This window comes from Rana temporaria, chromosome 4 (genome assembly GCF_905171775.1).
Source record: "Rana temporaria chromosome 4, aRanTem1.1, whole genome shotgun sequence".
NCBI lineage: Eukaryota > Metazoa > Chordata > Amphibia > Anura > Ranidae > Rana > Rana temporaria.
The window spans coordinates 60127692-60147325 of record NC_053492.1 but is presented as its reverse complement, the minus strand read 5'-3'; the positions used below and the strand labels follow the sequence as shown (position 1 = coordinate 60147325).

Here is a 19634-nt window from a genome sequence, read left to right as displayed (position 1 = left end):
CCCCTCCATTGAAATGAATTAAAAACCGCTGTAAAAACGCTGTAAAAACGCGGTAAAAACGGAGCGTTAAAATCGTGGTAAAACACCATAATAGTTAACTGATTCCTTGATTCCTTTACCGCGTTTTTAATTCATTTCAATGGAGAGGGGCATGGGGAGCGAAAAAGCGCCAAAAACGCACCAGTGTGAAAGGGCCCTTAATGTTTAGGTTTAGCATATACTGTACTGTATCCGTTTTAAACACCAGTGGAACATCAGACGACCATTTGTGTTATTCATATATTTTAATAATATGAGTGATGTTTCTGTAGGCAGATCGTACAGATTTTCATTTGATTGTATACAGTGAATTTATTTTCTGCCCATGACAGAGAGAACGACAATAGTCATAGCAATGATTCCAGCCACTCCTCCAATCATCATTCCGAGGACATTCCCGTGAAGCTGCGCCGTCTCACAGAATTGACCCGTGTACATAAATGCCTGGCTTGGTGCACATCTACAAAGATAGGTCAAAAAAGTATATATTTGAACATCATGAAAGGGTTTCACATAGTGACAGTTTCTGATAGAGGCCTACATGAATTTCATCAACAAAAATGATACCAAAACTAAAGGGTTAAATAGAAGACTATTTATCTATTGATGGTCTGTAGCAGTGGTCTCCAAACTATGGCCCTTTGCTTTTATAGTGGATGTAAAAAAAAAATTTTATGTCACAATGTAGAGAATAAGATTTCCTATCATCTGTGCCCAGTCTTGCCACACAGAGTTAATCCAGCTCTGAGCAATCCTCTTTTTATTGTTCAGGGAAATAAAACAGACTTCCAGATAAAAACCAATGTCCTTGCTTGAGTGACAGGTTATTTACATATCTCGTGCACTGCTTGCAGACATGCACAGCTTCTGTAAAATGTGATCAATTTACATCCCCCTCCCCTCTTCCTGGAGCTCTATGTATATTCTCATGGCTGTTGCATTTTCTCATGGCACTGAACTGTGACTCACCCCATATTTTGAAAACATTTAATCAAAACACAGGGGAGGGGATGTGAATTGTTCATTTTTTTCAGAAGCAAGGACTTTGGTTTTTATCTGAAAGTCTGTTGTATTTCACTGAGCAATAAAAGAGGATTGCTCAGAGCTGGATTAACTCTGTGTGGCAAGACTGGGCACAGATGATAGGAAATCGTATTCTCTACATTGTGACATCCACTTTAAGGGCTTTTGAGCATTGTTCCTCTCACTGATACAAAACACTATTCCTTCCACTCACACCAATGATGGGGCACTAATAATTCCCCTAATACCAAAGATGGGGCATCGTTTACTTCCACTGATGCTGTGACATTTTCTACTGCCACTGGCCATGGTCCAGCCCCCTAAAATCTGAAGCACAGTAAACTGGCTCTTTATTTAGAAAGTTTGGAGACCCCTAGTTTAGGAAATCACACTACATAATTTTGACATACTTAAAGTTAATTGCAAAATTACAATGTAAAGTATACGACTAACTTTAAAGGGTCACTAAAGGAAAAAAAAATGTTTTCCTGAAATTACTGTTTACAGGGTATAGAGACATAATAGTTAACTGATTCCTTTTAAAAATAATTAAAAATAGATAAAAACCAATCATATAATGTGCCTGCAGTTTAGTTTCGTTTTTGCTGTTGTTTCCTGGTTCTCTGATGTACAGAGCCAGAGAGCCAATAGATGGCAGTAAAGGTTTTGCAAAACGAAACTGGATTGGTGCTGAGGGGTTTTAATCACACCTCCTTGATTAGTCACCACAGTGAGAAATCTCCCAGTACTGTGGTGATCAGGAAACAGACAACCAGGAAGTGTCCAGAACAGAGAAGAATTACAGCAACATCAGAGCAAAAACGAACAATGAGGACATGAAACCAGGACTGCAGTAAGGTAAAGGAAGCTATTTAGCTAAAAAAAAATGTTTCCTTTAGTGACCCTTTAACCTGAGCATAGCCTCTAAAAAACATAGGGCCAGATTCAGGTACAATTGCGGCGGCGCAACTTAACCCGTTTACATTACACCGCCGCAAGTTTTCAGTGTTAGTGCCTGATCCACAAAGCACTTACCTGTAAACTTCCAATTCAAATGGGGCGTGTACCATTTAAATTAGGCGCGCTCCCGCGCTCCCGTTCTGCACATGCTCCGTTCGCAATTTTCCTGACGTGCTTTGCGCGAAATTACGGCGGCATGACGTGTTTGTAAATCGCGACGTGCGTAAGGTACTTACGCCGAAAAAAAAAAATCAAAATCGATGCGGGAACGACGGCCATACTTTAACATGGCTGGTGTAAAGTTAAGCAATGAAAAAGATTGCTTAACTTTGCGACGGAAAACTAAGACTTGCGCCGACGTAACGAACGCGAAAACCTTTGTGGATCGCCGTAACTGCTAATTTGCATACCCGACGCTGGAAAACGACGCAAACTCCACCCAGCGGCGGCCAAGGTACTGCATCCTAAGATCCAACGGTGTAAGTCAATTACACCTGTCGGATCTTAGGGCTATCTATGCGGAACTGATTCTATGAATCAGTCGCATAGATACTCTGAGAGATACGACGGAGTATCAGAGATACGCCGTCGTATCTCTTCTGTGAATCTGGCCCATAATCCTTTAAAGTCATCTCCTCTTTTCCCCACTATGTTCCTATACAAAAGTATAGTCCCCCATAAATTAAAGTGTGAATTTCACCAGGTAGCTACCATAGATTGAGCCCAAAGGTACCATGGCAAAACTTTCATGGCTAACAATAAGATACACTGTACCTGCAGCTTGCTCTGCCATTCTCATTCACGCACGCTCCACCATTCAGGCAAGGATTGTCATCACACATTGCCATTGGTTGGGCATCATAATCTTTGGAATCTGCTGGGCTTTCCAGGGATCGCTTCTTCCTATCAAGCACTTCCTCTTCTTCATATACCTGAACAGCTGGCCGAATGGGAACTTCAGACTTTATTAGATGAGTCAAATCTAAAAAGCAGGAGGAATACAGTTTCACTTTATAAGGCTGGCTTTATAATTAACCACTTAAGCCCCGGACCAATATGCTGCTAAATGCCCAAAGGCGTTTTTACAATTCGGCACTGCGTCGCTTAAACAGACAATTGCGCGGTCGTGCAACGTGGCTCCCAAACAAAATTGGCGTCCTTTTTTCCCCACAAATAGAGCTTACTTTTGGTGGTATTTGATCACCTTTGCGATTTTTATTTTTTGCGCTATAAACAAAAATAGAGCGACAATTTTGAAAAAAATGCAATATTTTTAACTTTTTGCTATAATACATATCCCCCAAAAACATATATAAAAATGTTTTTTTCCCTCAGTTTAGGCCGATACGTATTCTTCTACCTTTTTTTGTTAAAAAAAATCACAATAAGCGTTTATCGATTGATTTTCGCACAATTTATAGCGTTTACAAAATAGGGGATAGTTTTATTGCATTTTTATTAATTATTATTTTTTTTACTACTAATGGCGGCGATCAGCGATTTTTTTCGTGACTGCGACATTATGGCGGACACTTCGGACAATTTTGACACATTTTTGGGACCTTTGTCATTTTCACAGTAAAAAATGCATTTAAATTGCATTGTTTATTGTGAAAATGACAGTTGCAGTTTGGGAGTTAACCACAGGGGGCGCTGTAGGAGTTAGGGTTCACCTAGTGTGTGATTACAACTGTAGGGGGGTGTGGCTGTAGGACTGACGTCATCGATCGAGTCTCCCTATAAAAGGGATGACTTGATCGATGCAGCCGCCACAGTGAAGCACGGGGAAGCCGTGTTTACATACGGCTCTCCCTGTTCTTCAGCTCTGGGGAGCGATTGCGACGGAGCGGCTATAAACAAATAGCCGCGCCCTCGTCCCGGATCGCTCCCCGCGGGCTTCCGACCGCCACATGTAGCGGGGGGGGTCCCGATCGGACCCCCGACCTGCGGAAAGGCGGGGACGTACATGTACGCCCATATGCCTGTACGTGCCATTCTGTGGACGTATATTTGCATGCGGCGGTCGTTAAGCGGTTAAGGTTTACTTTATCGTGAGGTTAATGGGGAGCTCCAGAAAATATAATTAGAAAGGCAAGCCAAGGCAGAGACTTTGGGTAATGTTTGGGTATGCTTTGGGTAATGCTTTGCTTTGGGTAATGTTCTGCTTTGAAACCTTGGGTCCTGACAATTATCTGGAGGTTATTTGACATGTTCCACATACATAAACACTGTTGCTGATCAAGTACAGTACATCCCTTCATGGAAACAGTATTCCCTAATGGCAGTGGCCTCTTGCAGCAGGATAATGCGCCCTGCCACACTGCAAACATGGTTCAAGGATGGTTTAAGGCAGCCTATTTCAACCAGGGTGCCTTCCAGTGTCTTCTGGGGTGCCTTGGCAAAATACCCCAAAATTGCCCAAAACCTGTATACAAGCCTGCCTATTAGTTACACAAAGCCACCGTATTTCATTGCGCACCATTACAGTCTTCCACCTGCCAGCATCCTAACAACCAATGATGTCATCGGTTGATAAGGAGGACATCGGGCACTTGTCCCTCTACTTCAGCACCAGGGTCACATTAGTTGAGTAAGGGAGAGAAACCAACGGTCAAGAGAAACATTGGAATACTAATCAGTACCAGTGTGCAAAGGTGTATTTGCTTTGGAAGAATAAATCACTGCTAATGTTCTATGAATGTGGATGTTGCTACATTATGCAAAACTATTAGGCCCCGTACACACGAGAGGATCCATCCGCTGGAATTGATCCACGGACCGGCTCCAGCGGATAGATCCCCTGGTGTGTACAATCCAGCGGATCTGTTTCCGCGGATTTTTATCCCCTGGGATGGATTTAAAATAAGATAAAAATTTGAAGACATGCTTTAAAATCTATCCGCTTGAATCCATCCCAACGGATTGATCCGCTGGTCTGTACAGACTCACCGGATCAATCCGTCCGAATGGATCCCCCGCATGCGTCGTAATGATTCGACGCATGCGTGGAATTCCTTATATGACAGCGTCGCGCACGTCGCCGCGTCATCATCGCGGCGACGGCGCGACACGTCATCGCGATGGGATTTCGGCGCGGATTTCGATCCGATGGTGAGTACACTCCATCGGATCCAAATCCGCGGAAATCCTCGAGAGGATTTATCCGCGGAAACGGTCCGGTGGACCGTATCCGCGGATAAATCCTCTAGTGTGTACTAGGCCTAAGTTTAGTTTCTAAAATTTTAGAATAGGGTGTCTTGAGATTGTGTAGAATTTTAAAGGGCGCCTTGACTGAAAAAAGGTTGAGAAACACTGGTTTAAAGGAGTTGTAAAGAAAAAAAAAATTCACCTTAATGCAATCTATGCATTAAGGTGAAAAAACAACTGATGCTGCCGCCCCCCCCCCCCCCGAGCCCCCATTATACTTACCTGTCCCCTCGAAAGTCCCGCGCTCAGTCCCGAGATCCTCTTTGCCACTCAGCCTGGCCGCTGATTGGCTAGAGCTGATGGATTGAGAGCAGCGCAGCCATTGGCTGGCACTGCTGTCAATCACATCCAGTGACGCAACGGGATAGGCAGGGCCGAGTGATAGGCCGAGGGGCGGGGCTGAGGGGCTATGGCCGCTCGCTGTATCACGGGAGCGTGCCCGCAATTACTCACCACCATGCGAACTCTCTCGCATGACTGTGGTCAGTACTTGCGGGGAGGACCAGAGATAGCCGCCGTGGGACCCCAGAAGACGTGGATCGGGGCCACTCTGTGTAAAACTAACTGCACAGTGGAGGTAAGTATAACATGTTTGTTATTTTAAAGGAAAATTATTTTTCCTTTACTAACCCTTTAAGGTATATAACAATGAGTTTGAGGTGTTGACTTCCATAGTCTCGGGATCTGTTGGATGTGCTGAAAAAAAACAATGAGGTCCATGAAGCCCCCACCTTGCAACTTATGCCTAGTTCACACGACTGGGATTCCCGAAAAGATCCGTCGAAAATCCTAGGGGGAAACCGAGAACCTGCTCGGTAACTTTTCCCCTGTACACACGAGAGGTTTTCCCGTCAGGAAAACTCTGATGAGAGCTTTGGTCTGGAATCCCGACCGTGTGTATGCTCCATCGCAGTTTTTCCCATAAGAAAACTGCCAAAAACTGCCGGGAAAAAGTCAGCTAGGAATCCGGCGGGAAAAAAGAGAGCAGGTTCTCTATTTTTTCGTCTGGCGGTTTTTGGGCAGTTTTCCCGTCGGAAAACCCGCCCGTGTGTACGAGGCTTTACAGGACTTTAAGGATCTGCTACTGAAGGCTTGGGGCCAGATACCACAGCATACTTTCAGAGGTCTAGTGGAGTCCATGCCTTGATGGGCCAGGGCAGTTTTGGTAGCAAAAGGGGGACCTACTCAATATTAGGTAGGTGTTCATAAAATTATGACTAATCGGTGTATATCTTATAGCCATTAAACTATGAGACTTGAAAGCATCTAACTTACCGACGAAGTCCACAAACAGGATAAGATCATCATTTTTCAGGAAGCTCCTGCGGTGTAGACTGGAGTGAGTTATGAAGGTGTACCATCCAAAATCAGTAGTCCGATAGCAGTCACAAGAGGGGTCGAAGGTACCAATCTTAGAGGGTCTTTCCCAGCGAGATATATTCTGAGCTGTTAAAATACAAAACAAAAGTTATGTAATTGTAGTTAGCCCTGCAGCTTTCCTGCACTGGGATCCTGGGTTCAGCTTTCACTAGGGACACAATCTGTACAGAATTTGTGTGTTGTCTCATGTGGTTTTCCTTTGGGTACGAATGTGAGAAACATCCACACAGTCAATACAAATATTTGTTGTATTTTCTCTGAAAGGTGGAGTGCCTATACCATCAGTGCCATGTAGTGGCCATATTTCAGCCAGGAAATAGAAACACATTATGACCACTAGTGGGCACTGATGATATAGGAGCAGTAGCTATTAGAGTATATACATCAAATTTTCATTCTGACTGTGAAGAAGATACATACAACAAACGTTATATACAGTTCCTGTCTCTACCTATTAAGAGTTTGGCAAATAAGCATACCTAACCAGACAAATAATAATATATGGGACCCAGTCAGTGGCGGACGGTGGAATTTTTTTGGGGGGGCGGCAAACAGTATGCCACCCAACCCCCCTCGCCAGTCGGTAGCACTTACCCCATCACCCCTGCTCGGCGGCAGCCTATCGTTTTCTTGCTCTCCATGGGTCTTTGCGGCGGCTTCCATTTCCTCCCTCCTCCTCGGCAGCCAATCAGGAGTCTTCTCTTTTTGGCCAATCAGAAAACGGGTCTCACACCTGCTTCCGATTGGTCAGTGACTTGTCGTTAAGGTTCCCCTATCGAGATTGTTCCTGTAAGGACTGTGCAGGTGCAATCCTTGCCAACGGAAATTTCCGAACCTCAGCCGGCATCCAGGCTCATTCTTTAACATCCCCGTGGATTGGAGGATGTTAAAAAAAGAGACAGGAGGCCGAGCAAGCGGAGCGAGCCGTCTGAGCAAAGCGAGAACGTGAGGCCGACTGGCCACTTTCCTCAAATTCCACGTCGCCCTGGATGCCGGCCGAGGTTCGGAGATTTCCGTCGGCAAGGATTGCGCCTGCGCAGTCCTTACAGGAACCATCTCATTAGCCGGAACCATATCTTCTGTCTAATGGATCAGATGACAGTCGGGTGTAAACGGACAGGCGGTCTGTTTACATCCGTTCACCCATAAAAGAGAGCAGGTTGTGTCTGTGTCCTCGCTGCATAAGTGGAGCGCACATTGACCAGCCATCTGCCTGCTCAGCAGAGATCAGCAGATTCCCCACTGAGCAAGCGGACTCGTAGCAGAGCCCACCCCGCGTGGAAGAGGCTTAAAGCCAAACTAAACTTACTTTATTTTTTATGCTAACACTTTGAAATAGCAATTTAAAAATAATGCATGCATGGGGCATATTTAAAGCTGTAATCACTACCTTTTGAAACACTTACACCAGGAAGATTCACCTGCAGTGAATGTTTGGTGAATGTCAGATGCGTTGCTTTATATATATGCCCCTAATGCCCTGTACACACGATCGGTTCGTCTGATAAAAACGGTCAGATGGACTGTTTTCAATGGGACGAACCGATCGTGTGTGGGCCCCATCGTTTTTTTTCCCATCGGTGAAAAAAAATAGAACCTGTTTTAAAATTTTCTAAAGGTTAAAAAAACGATCGTGGGGAAATCCATCGGTCAAAAATCCATGTATGCTCAGAATCAAGTCGACGCATGCTCGGAAGCATTGAACTTCATTTTTCTCTACACTTTGTTGTGTTTTACGTCACCGCGTTGGACACGATCAGATTTTTAACTGATGGTGTGTAGGCAAGACTGATGAAAGTCAGCTTCATTGGATATCTGATGAAAAAATCCATCGGTCCGTTTTCATCGGATGAACCGATCGTGTGTACGTGGCATTAGTGTCTTGAGCATAGGTGTGCGCAGCCTATTGCATTAGGGTGTGCACCCCAAAGCTCAAACATACATGCATGTGTGTAAATTTATAAAGGTTGGTGTCAGTAGAGCAGTGGATGGTGTCAGTAGGGCAGAGGTTGGTGTCAGTAAAAAAAATGTATTACCTTTTTTCAAAGAAAAAAATTACAATAATATTTTAATTATTTTGTTTTTTACAATTATTTTATGAGCCCCATTGGTGAAATATCAGGAGTCTAAACAGACCCCTGATGTCCCACTTTGGAGAAAAAGAAAGGGGCTGAGGACAGAGATTCCCCAGTCCCTTCCTCTGCAGCAAAGCAGCAGGGGCAATCTGTGCAGCACAGGGTGATTAGGGTGTGCACAGGCACACCTGGCACACCATGTTCGCACGCTTATGGTCTTGAGGCTTTCCAGAAGGCCTCCCAGCTGCTGTGTAGGTATAGTGAAGAACCCAGGATTCTCTATGACTTCTTGGTTTCAGCTCTGCTGCCTGAACAGCTCAAAAGCCCAAGGCTTTCCACACTTCCCCCTTAGGCCGCGTACACACGGTCGGACAAAACCGATGAGAATGGTCCGACGGACCGTTTTCATCGGTTCACCGATGAAGTGGCCTGATGGTCTGATGGGTGTACACACCATCAGTTCAAAATCCGATCGGGTCAGAACGCGGTGACGTCAAACACACGACGTGCTGAAAAAAACGAAGTTCAATGCTTCCAAGCATGCGTCAACTTGATTCTGAGCATGCACGGGTTTTGAACCGATGCTTTTGTGTACTAACCATCGGTTCGGACCGATCGGGTAGCGGTCCATCGGTTCGATTTTGAAGCATGTTTTAAAATTTTGGAGCGAAGGAAAACAGACCGATGGGCTATACACACGGTTGGTTTGGACCGATGAAACTGAACCTCGGTCCATTCTCATCGGTTTTGTCTGACCGTGTGTACGCGGCCTCAGTGTGTCATCATTCTTCTATATTTCCATAAGGGGCAGATACCATCATTGCACAGAACAGTGCGACTTCTGTCAGTCCAGTCCTGTTTTCTCCCTTCTCATTTGACTGACAGTATTTAAACTTTACAAGAGGACTCTCCTTTTAAATACAAATATCTGGAAAGTGCCATAGTTTACCTGTGTTTGTGCCAGTCACGGTACTTACGTGGAATAACTTGATCAGTGGATGTGGTATAGCTTCTGCTTGAAGACATCCTTAGACGAATGTCCGGATCCTGGTCAAACACTGTTATAATAAACTGATGGTTCAATACGGGCCAGTCCAATACAGCATCATCCTCCCCACTGCACAGGTGGAAAGATATACCAGTGTAACCAGTGTAAGTGGATCCATTTTGCCCATGAGGGTATAAACCCACACCATAACCATAGCCTTCAGGGGAATAGAAACAACGGCTGACAATACGTTCTCCTTTAACAGTATTAGCAAGGATCTGGCTAAAGTTGCGGATGGTCCAGACTCCATTGGGGCAGGGCAGTTCCGACAAAGTGATGTCATCAAGGACAATGCCACCGCTGGTTGTTGTGGTATCTCCCTGAATACCTTGGAAGACGTAACGGAACTTTTTATCAGCGTTCAGTGTCACATGGGTGAGTTTCCAGTTGTGGTCATTGTCAGCTGTGCAAAATACAAAGAGGCTTTGGATCAGGTTAAAGAAAAAGAAGTGTCTTTGTATACATCATTTTAATTTTGTTGAAGGATAAGTTATTTTTATCCAGGCTAATATAACATATTGCTTATGACTGACTTTACCATATAACAGTATCCAGCCAGCAGATGGAGCAGAAGACCCTGCTGACTGCAAGTCTTTTGCAGTGCTTTACAACTTTGCTGTAAAGAGGGTATAACGTGATCGCCTGCTGATCGGGATGACAGCAGTGCACTCCATGTCTATATTTTATATGGCTACATGTGGAGTTTCAGAGAGAAAAAGCTATATGAGGTGACTATACTGTATGTGGAGTCCCATAGAGAGAGACAGCCTGCAAGACTTCTGCTCATTAGTAGGGATGAGCGAAATCGAGAGATTTTGTGTCCTCAAAATGTCAGCGAAAATAGAGATTAAGGCCCGTATTCAGAAAGACTTACAACGGGTGTATCTGTAGATATGCCGTCGTAAGTCCGAATCCGCGCCGTCGCAACTTTAAGCGTATGCTCAAAGTGAGATACGCTTAAATGTTGCTAAGATACGACCGGCGTAAGTCTCCAACGCCGTCGTATCTTAACTGCATATTTACGCTGGCCGCTAGGGGCGTGTACGCTGATTTACTCCTAGAATATGTAAATCAGCTAGATACGCCTATTCACGAACGTACGCCCGGCCGTCGCAGTACAGATACACCGTTTACGTAAGGCTTTTTCCGGCGTAAAGTTACCCCTGCTATATGAGGCGCAGCCAATGTTAAGTATGGACGTCGGGCCAGCGTCGATTTTTCCGTCGATTACGTTGTTTGCGTAAGTCGTTCGCGAATAGGGCTGTGCGTAATTTACGTTCATGTCAAAAGCATTGTCTTTTTGCGGGTTAATTTGCAGCATGCGCACTGGGATACTGTCACGGACGGCGCATTTACGTGGGGTCACAATACATTTACATAATACACGCCCACATCTTCCACATTTGAATTAGGCAGGCTTACGCCGGCCTATTTACGCTACGCAGCCGCAACTTTGCTTTGTGAATACTGCACTTGCCTGTCAAAGCTGCGGAGGCGTAACGTAAATAGGATACGTTACGCCCGCACAAAAATACGCGCTCCCTACCTGAATCTACCCCATAGTAGTGAAATTCATTATTTTGGCAAAATGCATTGGCATCAAAAAGAAATATGAAATGTAGGTGTTTTTTAAGGATGCAAAGGGCTATAAAAAACTCCTGAGCATTACATAAGTTCCTTCCAACTATCCAGGACCTGCAGTTGTACCAAAAAATTGCCCCATAATTAGCATTATTATTTTATTTTTTTTTCCCTGAGAAAAAAAACTGTAAAAGAAAAATAACAGTACACAGATTTGAATAAATTTAACAATGATCCCACAAAAAAGACAAATAATACTCGATGAAATAAACTAAACAACTCTATTAAATAAACAAAGCTACACTCAAAAAGTCCTCTAAATCTGTTGTCAGATAGTTGACAGCAGGAGGGGAGGGGGAAGATCAGACCTTGTAACTAGGGTAAGAAAACACTTAACATCATGGGATAAAGTACTAGATCTTCTTTAAATAAAAAAAAAACACATTTTATATTTTCCATAATCATAATCTTAATTTTGCCGATCTAGGGGGTTGTTTTTAAAAAGCAAAGAGCAAGGCCTATTAACTTAGAGCAACCCAGCAAAAGCATTTAAAGCCTCGTACACGACCGGTTTTCCCTCCGGGAAAACTGCCATGAGAGCTTTTGGCCGGGAAAACCGGCCGTCTGTATGCTCCATCTCAGTTTTCCCAAAAGGAAAACTGCCGGGGAAAAAAAAGAGAACCAGCTCTCTTTTTTCCCGCTGGATTTCCCGGCGGTTTTTAACCCAGCAGTTTTCCTATGGGAACCACTGCGATGGAGCGTACACACACGGCCGGGATTCCCGACCAAAGCTCTCATGGCAGTTTTCCTGTCGGGAAACCCGGTCGTGTAGGGGGAAAAAGTTACCAAGCAGGTTCTCAGTTTTCCACTCTGGTTTCTCGGCGGTAAAAAGTCTGACGGGAAACCTGAACATGTGTACGAGGCTTCACTGTTCACTCTACTGAAATTTTTATATGAAAATTGAAATGCACTTGCAAAGCATTAGGCTCCATGCACACTGAAGCTGATAAACTGCAGTTTATTGGCGTTTTGGCATTTTTTTTTTAAAGCCCATAAACTGAACTCTATGTTAGCCCTGGGCGTTTTTTAGTGTTAATAAAATTAACCAACCAATTCGCATAGGTGTGAACCCGGCCTCAGTGTGCATGGAGCCTTATTGTTTTTGGCTAAACTGAACTAGCCTGATTGCAATGCCAACTTTAAAGTTAACATATTATTAACATTATTTTTTAAATAAATAAATACTTTCATCTTCCCATTAACCAAAAAAAATATATATTAGCATCTGATCCACCTCGGCTACCTAGGCAAGCTTCACGTATGAACTGGCTACCAGGAACTTTGTGTTTCACATTATTAAAGATTGTGGAACCTGAGAGTGATTCTAGTCTTTCTTAACTCTTCTTAAAATGTTTTTTTACTGCTGTCTGTGTTCCAGGTAGTGATATTTGTTATTTTTTGTTGCTTAGACATAAGTTGCATATAGAAAAATAATGGTTTCTCGATCAGAATATAAAAGGGTTATTTATACCAAGAGCCATGGAATATCCTAATGCATGAGGTAGTGATAGCCAAACCAATAACACCTCACCCTAAATATGTGGCTTTGTGTACCCTTCCTAGATCCTCCTTTGCCCCTCTTGGCTGAAAATAACGCAAAATAAAATATATACCATTAATTGACTTAATTTTCCTCATCCTTCTCACATTCCCAGTGCCATCATCAAGGCGAACCCAGATGGTGAGTTTGTCCTTCGGGCTGCCATCCATCTTGTAGAAGAACTGCAGACACTGCTCTGTCCTCTTAGGATAGAGGATCCTGGACTCCAGCACGGCAGTTTTTCCAACACTTCCTCCATGGGTGTTAAAGGACATAAAATAACCAGCCTCTGCAGGAAGAAGATTGTATGATTACCCATTATTGAGTACTCAAGTATAACATCTGCTAATAGAAATTAGATTAAAACAAGAAATACTTTTTTTTGTTCTAAAACAATATTCTAGTAGTGTTTGATTGCCATTCTAAAAACAGTTCTAAATTACTTTTTAAATTAGATGTTTAATAAATATCCGTCAAAGAAATCTAAAGTCTTCTTCTGTGTGGGAGACTTTCCTGGTCTTCCATCCCTAGTAATTACTTAATGCCCTTTACCTATCTAAATTTGCCATTACGTGACTCCATGTGGTGCACCTTCCATTAGTGAAAACCAGTCACTTAGGCCGCGTACAGACGAGCGCACCTGTCCGATGAAAACAGTCCACGGACCGTTTTCATCGGACATGTCCGCTCGGAGATTTTGGTCTGATGGTTGTACACACCATCAAACCAAAATCCCCACGGACAGAGAACACGGTGACGTATACGACACCGACGTTCTCTGACGCGGAAGTTCAAAGCTTCCACGCATGCGTCAAATCAATTCGACGTCATGCGTGGGTTCTCGGGCCAGCGGACATGTCCGATGAGTCATACTGACCATCAGACATATCCGGCGGACATGGTTCCAGCGGACATGTTTCTTAGCATGCTAAGAAACAGTTGTCCGCTGGAAACCTGTCCGATCCGCCGGAAAATTGTCCAGTCGGCCCTACACACGACCGAACATGTCCGCGGAAAAAAGGTCTCAGCAGACATGTTCGGTCGTGTGTACGAGGCCTAAGTGTTACAGCCTATTTCAATTCAAATAGGGCACAAGTATATCCATTACTTTGCCATTCAACTTACACCTCATCTTACAAGCACTGTAGACAAAGAAGTTTGACGGAATCATAGTCAAATGCAGCAGGACAGCAACTTTACTGGAACATCGGTGTGTGCAGCACAAACAGTCAACACGTTTCTGCCATAACAGTCTTACTCATGACTACAAGCACGATTCACCAAAAAACTATCTCCCCTCTTGAAACTGATTTGAGAAGATTTACACAAAACTGTATCTGAAGCCAAAACCTTTTTTTTTTTTTTTAGCATAGAGCAGGCAATGGCTAAAACCCTTCTAGGTTTATATTTATCACCTTTGTCCAATTAGGGAGGTTGCCTTCAATTTCTGTCCCATAGAAAGAACAGGTAATGAGTATAAATCTCTTCTAAGTTAGGGTAAGTCTACACGTAGGCAGATATCACAAAATGTGTCCCCGTTGGAAGACTTTCCTCCAATTCTTGTTCCAGGGACAACTCAGAATTATGGATTGCCCAATGACAATAGTCTCCAGTCTTGCATCTACAGAAATAAGCAAGCTACTCCATGACTCTTCTGGCCCGCTATAAACATTAGAGATTAGCAAATGTATGTCCTGTAGACATGGCTAGCTATTTTGACATAATAACACAAAGCAATACGATCATTTAGAGCAAAGATTGGGCTTCCTAGGAATTTAGTAACACATGCTTTAGAATTTAAGAAGTGGTCATTATCATACAAAAATGTTTTCCACGAGGTTGTTACATTTCATAGCACTACATAAATTGTATTTATTGGGGTCTATTTAGGTTCAATAAAAACTGACCGACATTGGGCCCGTTTGACAAGCTTCTGTCGGACAAGCATGCTGGAAAACCAGCAGCTGTCAGGCTCCCGAGAGAGCGTGGAGAGGACTGACTGGAGTGTTGTTGCAGGGGGGTATATTTAATTCTGTACCCACATGTAAGCCTTAATCTAGGCTTACCTGTAAGTAAAAGTGGTTGTACATGTACAACCACTTTAATGCACTGTTTAATTGAGCAACTAGGTAGCAAATGAGGTTTAATGTTGATAAATGTGAAGTTATGCACTTGGGGGCTAAGAATATGCATCATACATACTAGGGGGGAGTACAACTGGGGGAATCCGTAGTGGAGAAGGATCTCTGTTTTGGTAGATCATAAGCTTAATAATAGCATGCAATGCCAAGCTGTGGTTTTTCTTGAATTAAGAGAGGTATGGACTCCAGAGAGTATGATATTTTGCCCCTGTTCAAATCATTAGTAAGACCTCATCTGGAATTTACAGTTCAGTTTTGGGCACCAGTTCTCAAAAAGGAAAACAGGGAACTGGAGAAAGTGCAGAGAAGGGCAACCAAACTGATAAGAGGCATGGAGGAGCTCAGCTATGAGGAAAGTTAAGAGGAACTGAATTTATTCTCTCATGAGAAGAGGAGATTAAGAGGGGGGGGGGGGTATGATGAACATTTACAAATACATAAGGGGTCCATATAGTGAACTTGGTGTTGAGTTATTAATTTTAAGGTCATCGCAGAAGAAAAGGGGGCACTCTTTATGTTTAGAGAAAAAAATAGATTTAATCTCCAAGTACCGAAAGGTTTCTTCACAGTAAGAGCTGTGAAAATGTGGAATAGACTCCCTGCAGAGGTGGTTCTGGCCGGCTCAGTAGATTGCATTTAAAAAGGCCTGGATTATTTCCTAAATGTGCATAATATAAGCAGATATTAACATTTATAGGTAAAGTTGATCCAGGGAAAATCCGATTGCCTCTCCCCAGTTGTAGCAAATTGGATCATGCTTTGCTGGGGTTTTTCGCCTACCTTTGAATCAACTGTGGGTATAGGATAGTGTATATGGGATTGTATGTTTTTTTTTTCTTGTCTGTTTGTTTTTTGCTTGTTTCTTATTGGTTGAACTAGATGGACTTGTGTCTTTTTTTCAACCTAACTATGTAACTATGTAATGATGTGTCAGTGAACAGAACTGCATTAATATGTCTATTCTATAGCTTGCATGAGTTCAGATTTTACCAAAGTACACTTAAACACTTATCTCCTTCTAGTAAATTATCTTGTGTTCAGTATCACAGGCAAGTTCATAGTTCACTTTCAAGTGACACAAGTGTAAACAAACTTAGATCCAGTTTGGGGAAAATCATAGTACATTCTTTCTTCTAATTACATAACCGGAACAAACGAGGTAATTGACCCTTGTCAACAGCAATCAATGCAGAATCTGTGTTTATGCCTGCTGTTAAACCATAACACGTGGCCTTTGCACAAGGACCATGCTCTTGTGGGGCACACAAGGTAATGTCAGCAGTTTTCTACTGGAATTTATTACCTCTACAGCGTCCTACCAAGGTATGGTCCCCAGAAACCCCAGGAACACTGAGTTCATGGACCCAGTCTGCATCGTCCGTGATACCCTGGACCATTCCACAGATGTTGATGAATTCAAAGGAGCACTGATCAAGGAGAATGAGCGGGGCAGCTGTAAGGGAACAATACACATTAATGGGAATCAATTCTGTGTTTGTTATACATTTCTCCAATACCTGCAACAGTGTAATTATCAATATCGGTATTCACCCATTAAGACGTAGGACTTTTTTAATCTTTGCTGCCATTTTATCACATGATCATTTTGTGATGAAAATGGTCAGTTCACAAAAACAAATATCACTAATGTATGCAATCAATTTTTACAATAAATAAATAGTTTTATAACCCCTAAATGCTTTTGTCCCTAGTACATTTAGGCCTAGCCTTGCTATTTAAAATTGTCTTTCTGCTGGCCAATTATACACTGCTGTATCATCTGCTGTCTGATAATTCGTGAAGTAAAAATCTGCCTATAATCTTCCCTCTAATACGATGCACATTTTGGCCAATCCTTCTTTTTTAAATGTCCTGCTGTTGGACAATTTTACAGTGTCACTGCTAAAGTAATCTGAATAAAAGCTTTTCATTTAAAACTGAAATTAAGCAGATTGAGGTGTTTATTGTAAGGGAGCTCAATGCCAAATATGTGCAGCCAGTGTATGATGTTAGTTAGACTGTCCATGAAAAACAAACTGTTCTGTAATACCACATACAACTTTAAGGCATACCCCAAGCTTGTTATTTTTTTATTTTTTTTCAAATACTCCACCGCAATTGGGTCCACTTTAAATGCAACATTTAGATAATGATATTAATGCTCTCCTTTTAGTTAGTGTTTAAATGGTTAAAAACTAACCTTATCTCAGAAGCAGGCAGGGTCCATATCTGCTGTGGGCATCTGATCTCGCGCCTGCGCAGTAATGCCACTGCATGGCGCTCTTTCATCCTGACAGGTTGCTATAGCAATGGAGGCGTCAGCAGAAGTTCCCGTCCCATTGCTATAGCAAACTGTCAATCAAAGAAAATTCCGGTCTGTAAATCAGTAGGCGATTCCCGTGGACTCCTGGGATAGTTGACAATGATATCCCAGGAGTCCATTGGAATCGCCTAGTTATATCATCATAAGGAGTCAATGTGCTTTGGTAAGCAGATTACTTATCCAGTCACTTTCAGTGTTTATTCAAGTTTGGTGAAGGATCACTTCTCTATCAGTATATCACAACAAGCACGGAATGGACGTTTGGTGTTTTATGGACTTTGATTTATTATCATAATATTTTTTTGTGCTTAAAGCGGGAGTTCACCCATTAAACTATTTTTTCAAACAATCCCCTTAGATTAATGCTCGTTTTGTCTAGGGGAATCGGCTAGTTGTTTTAAAATATGAGCTGTACTTACCGTTTTCGAGATGCATCTTCTCCGTCGCTTCTGGGTATGGGTCTTCGGGAGCGGGCGTTCCTTCTTGATTGACAGTCTTCCGAGAGGCTTCCGACGGTCGCATCAATTGCGTCACTAGTAGCCGAAATAAGCCAAACGTCGGTGCGGCTCTATACTGCGCCTGCGCACCGACGTTCGGCTTCTTTCGGAAAATCGTGACGCGATGGATGCGACCGTCAGAAGCCTCTCGGAAGACTGTCAATCAAAATAGGAACGCCCAGTCCCACAGCCCATACCCGGAAGCGGCGGAGAAGATGCATCTCGTAAACGGTAAGTACAGATCATATTTTAAAACAACTAGCCGATTCCCCTAGACAAAACGAGCATGAAGCTAAGGGGAAAAAGAGTCATGTACGGGTGAACCTCCGCTTTAAGATTGGGACTGAATATTATTTGCACTAGTTGATATTTCACAATATTTTTTAATCATATGTTGTTTGATAATGTTTTGTGCACATTTGTTTATTTGATAAGGATTAGTGACTTCAGGAGTGCAGTCCTATGATTTTCATTGTTATTTTTATTAATTATTAGCGCCCCCTATCGTTTACCCATAGTTATGTCATCGCCTAGGTGGAAAGAGCCAGATGTGCTACATACTACAAGGAAAAAAAGGTACTTTAAAAAATATATACCGGTATATATATTTGCCTTTTTAAATATAGAGGAGGATGGACATTGGATTGATCCCAAGTTAAAAAAAAAACAGGCCGAACTCCACTTTATGTCTGTATTTGGACATCTTGATGCTCAAGGAAAACCTATATGATGTACATGACTAAAAAGGTAAAGTGAGAAGGCATTACTGCATGTTCTCTGCTATATGTGAAGTATCATTTAGCCTCATAGTCCATATAAAGAAAATGTGGATAATGAGAAGAGAATCTTTGACTCCTCTTAGCAGACACCTTCACCTACTGTTTTGCTTTTAGTTAATTCCTTCACAAATATCCAGATAATGGAAAAAAAAGGAAAAACGAACTGGCTTGTGGTAATTTAGCTTGATGTCAATCCCTTCTAACCCCTAGTCAAGTTCTTTGTGGTAAGATGTCCCAGAACACAATTTGAAATATTATATTCATACAGATTTTTATATATTATTGCTACGTACTGCAGTGGTACATGCGGTTGAGGCGTTCCAGGTCTATCAGTGAGAAGTCCAGGCGTTGTCCTATAATGTTATTGAAGGCTGGGATTTTGGCAGTAATAGTCGGAACACTGGCATTTTTGTTGAAAGAGAACGGACCGTAATGCATAACGGACTCATAGTCATATGGAGTGTTCAGGTCAGTGATGTAATTGTCATCGTATGTGTTGAAGTTGTGTCCCATTCCTAAAAAAGACAATATTGGAATTAACAGAAAAATGAACAGAATGAAAGAAGAGACCAAATTTTGAAAAAAGTTTATTGGCATTAGCCAATTAAATTGTAAAAAGGGGTTGAGCCAGAAACATGGGTGGTGATATCAATCTAGAGATTGATTGGTGTCCCGAGAGCCACGCATCAAAGCCTGCTGTGTGATAGTGAATGGCAAACTCAGCCTGGACCTCCACCAGGCCACGCTCCCAGCGCGTTTCACGCCACCCACCGGAGCTTACACATCGCATTGGGATCGTGGCCTGGTGGGGGTCCAAGCTGAGACTGTCATTCACTATCACACAGCAGGTTTTGACCTGATGTGGGTCTCCTGGGACACCTATCATTCTCTACCATTGCCTGGAGCATAGACAAGCTCCCTCCCTGGCCAACACTCACAGCAGCGGGCACAGTACTTCATTTCCATACAGTCTGAGTGGCT

General features: G+C 42.8%; 1 protein-coding gene across 2 annotated transcripts in view; it reads right to left on the bottom strand.

The window, feature by feature from the left end:
• Positions 1–265: 265 nt before the first annotated feature.
• Positions 266–19634, bottom strand: part of MEP1A (meprin A subunit alpha) — a 41615-nt gene continuing 22246 nt past the window's right edge. The window contains exons 8-14 of one of the 2 annotated variants that reach the window (XM_040348466.1): positions 18947–19168; positions 16358–16507; positions 12987–13202; positions 9662–10135; positions 6505–6675; positions 2797–3004; positions 266–499 (exon numbers count right to left, since the gene is read on the bottom strand). In XM_040348466.1, coding sequence (XP_040204400.1) covers positions 352–499; positions 2797–3004; positions 6505–6675; positions 9662–10135; positions 12987–13202; positions 16358–16507; positions 18947–19168 — 1589 coding nt within the window. In that variant the 3' untranslated portion in view covers positions 266–351. The remainder of the gene's footprint in view (positions 500–2796; positions 3005–6504; positions 6676–9661; positions 10136–12986; positions 13203–16357; positions 16508–18946; positions 19169–19634) is intronic. The other variant, XM_040348467.1, reaches the window with a different exon arrangement.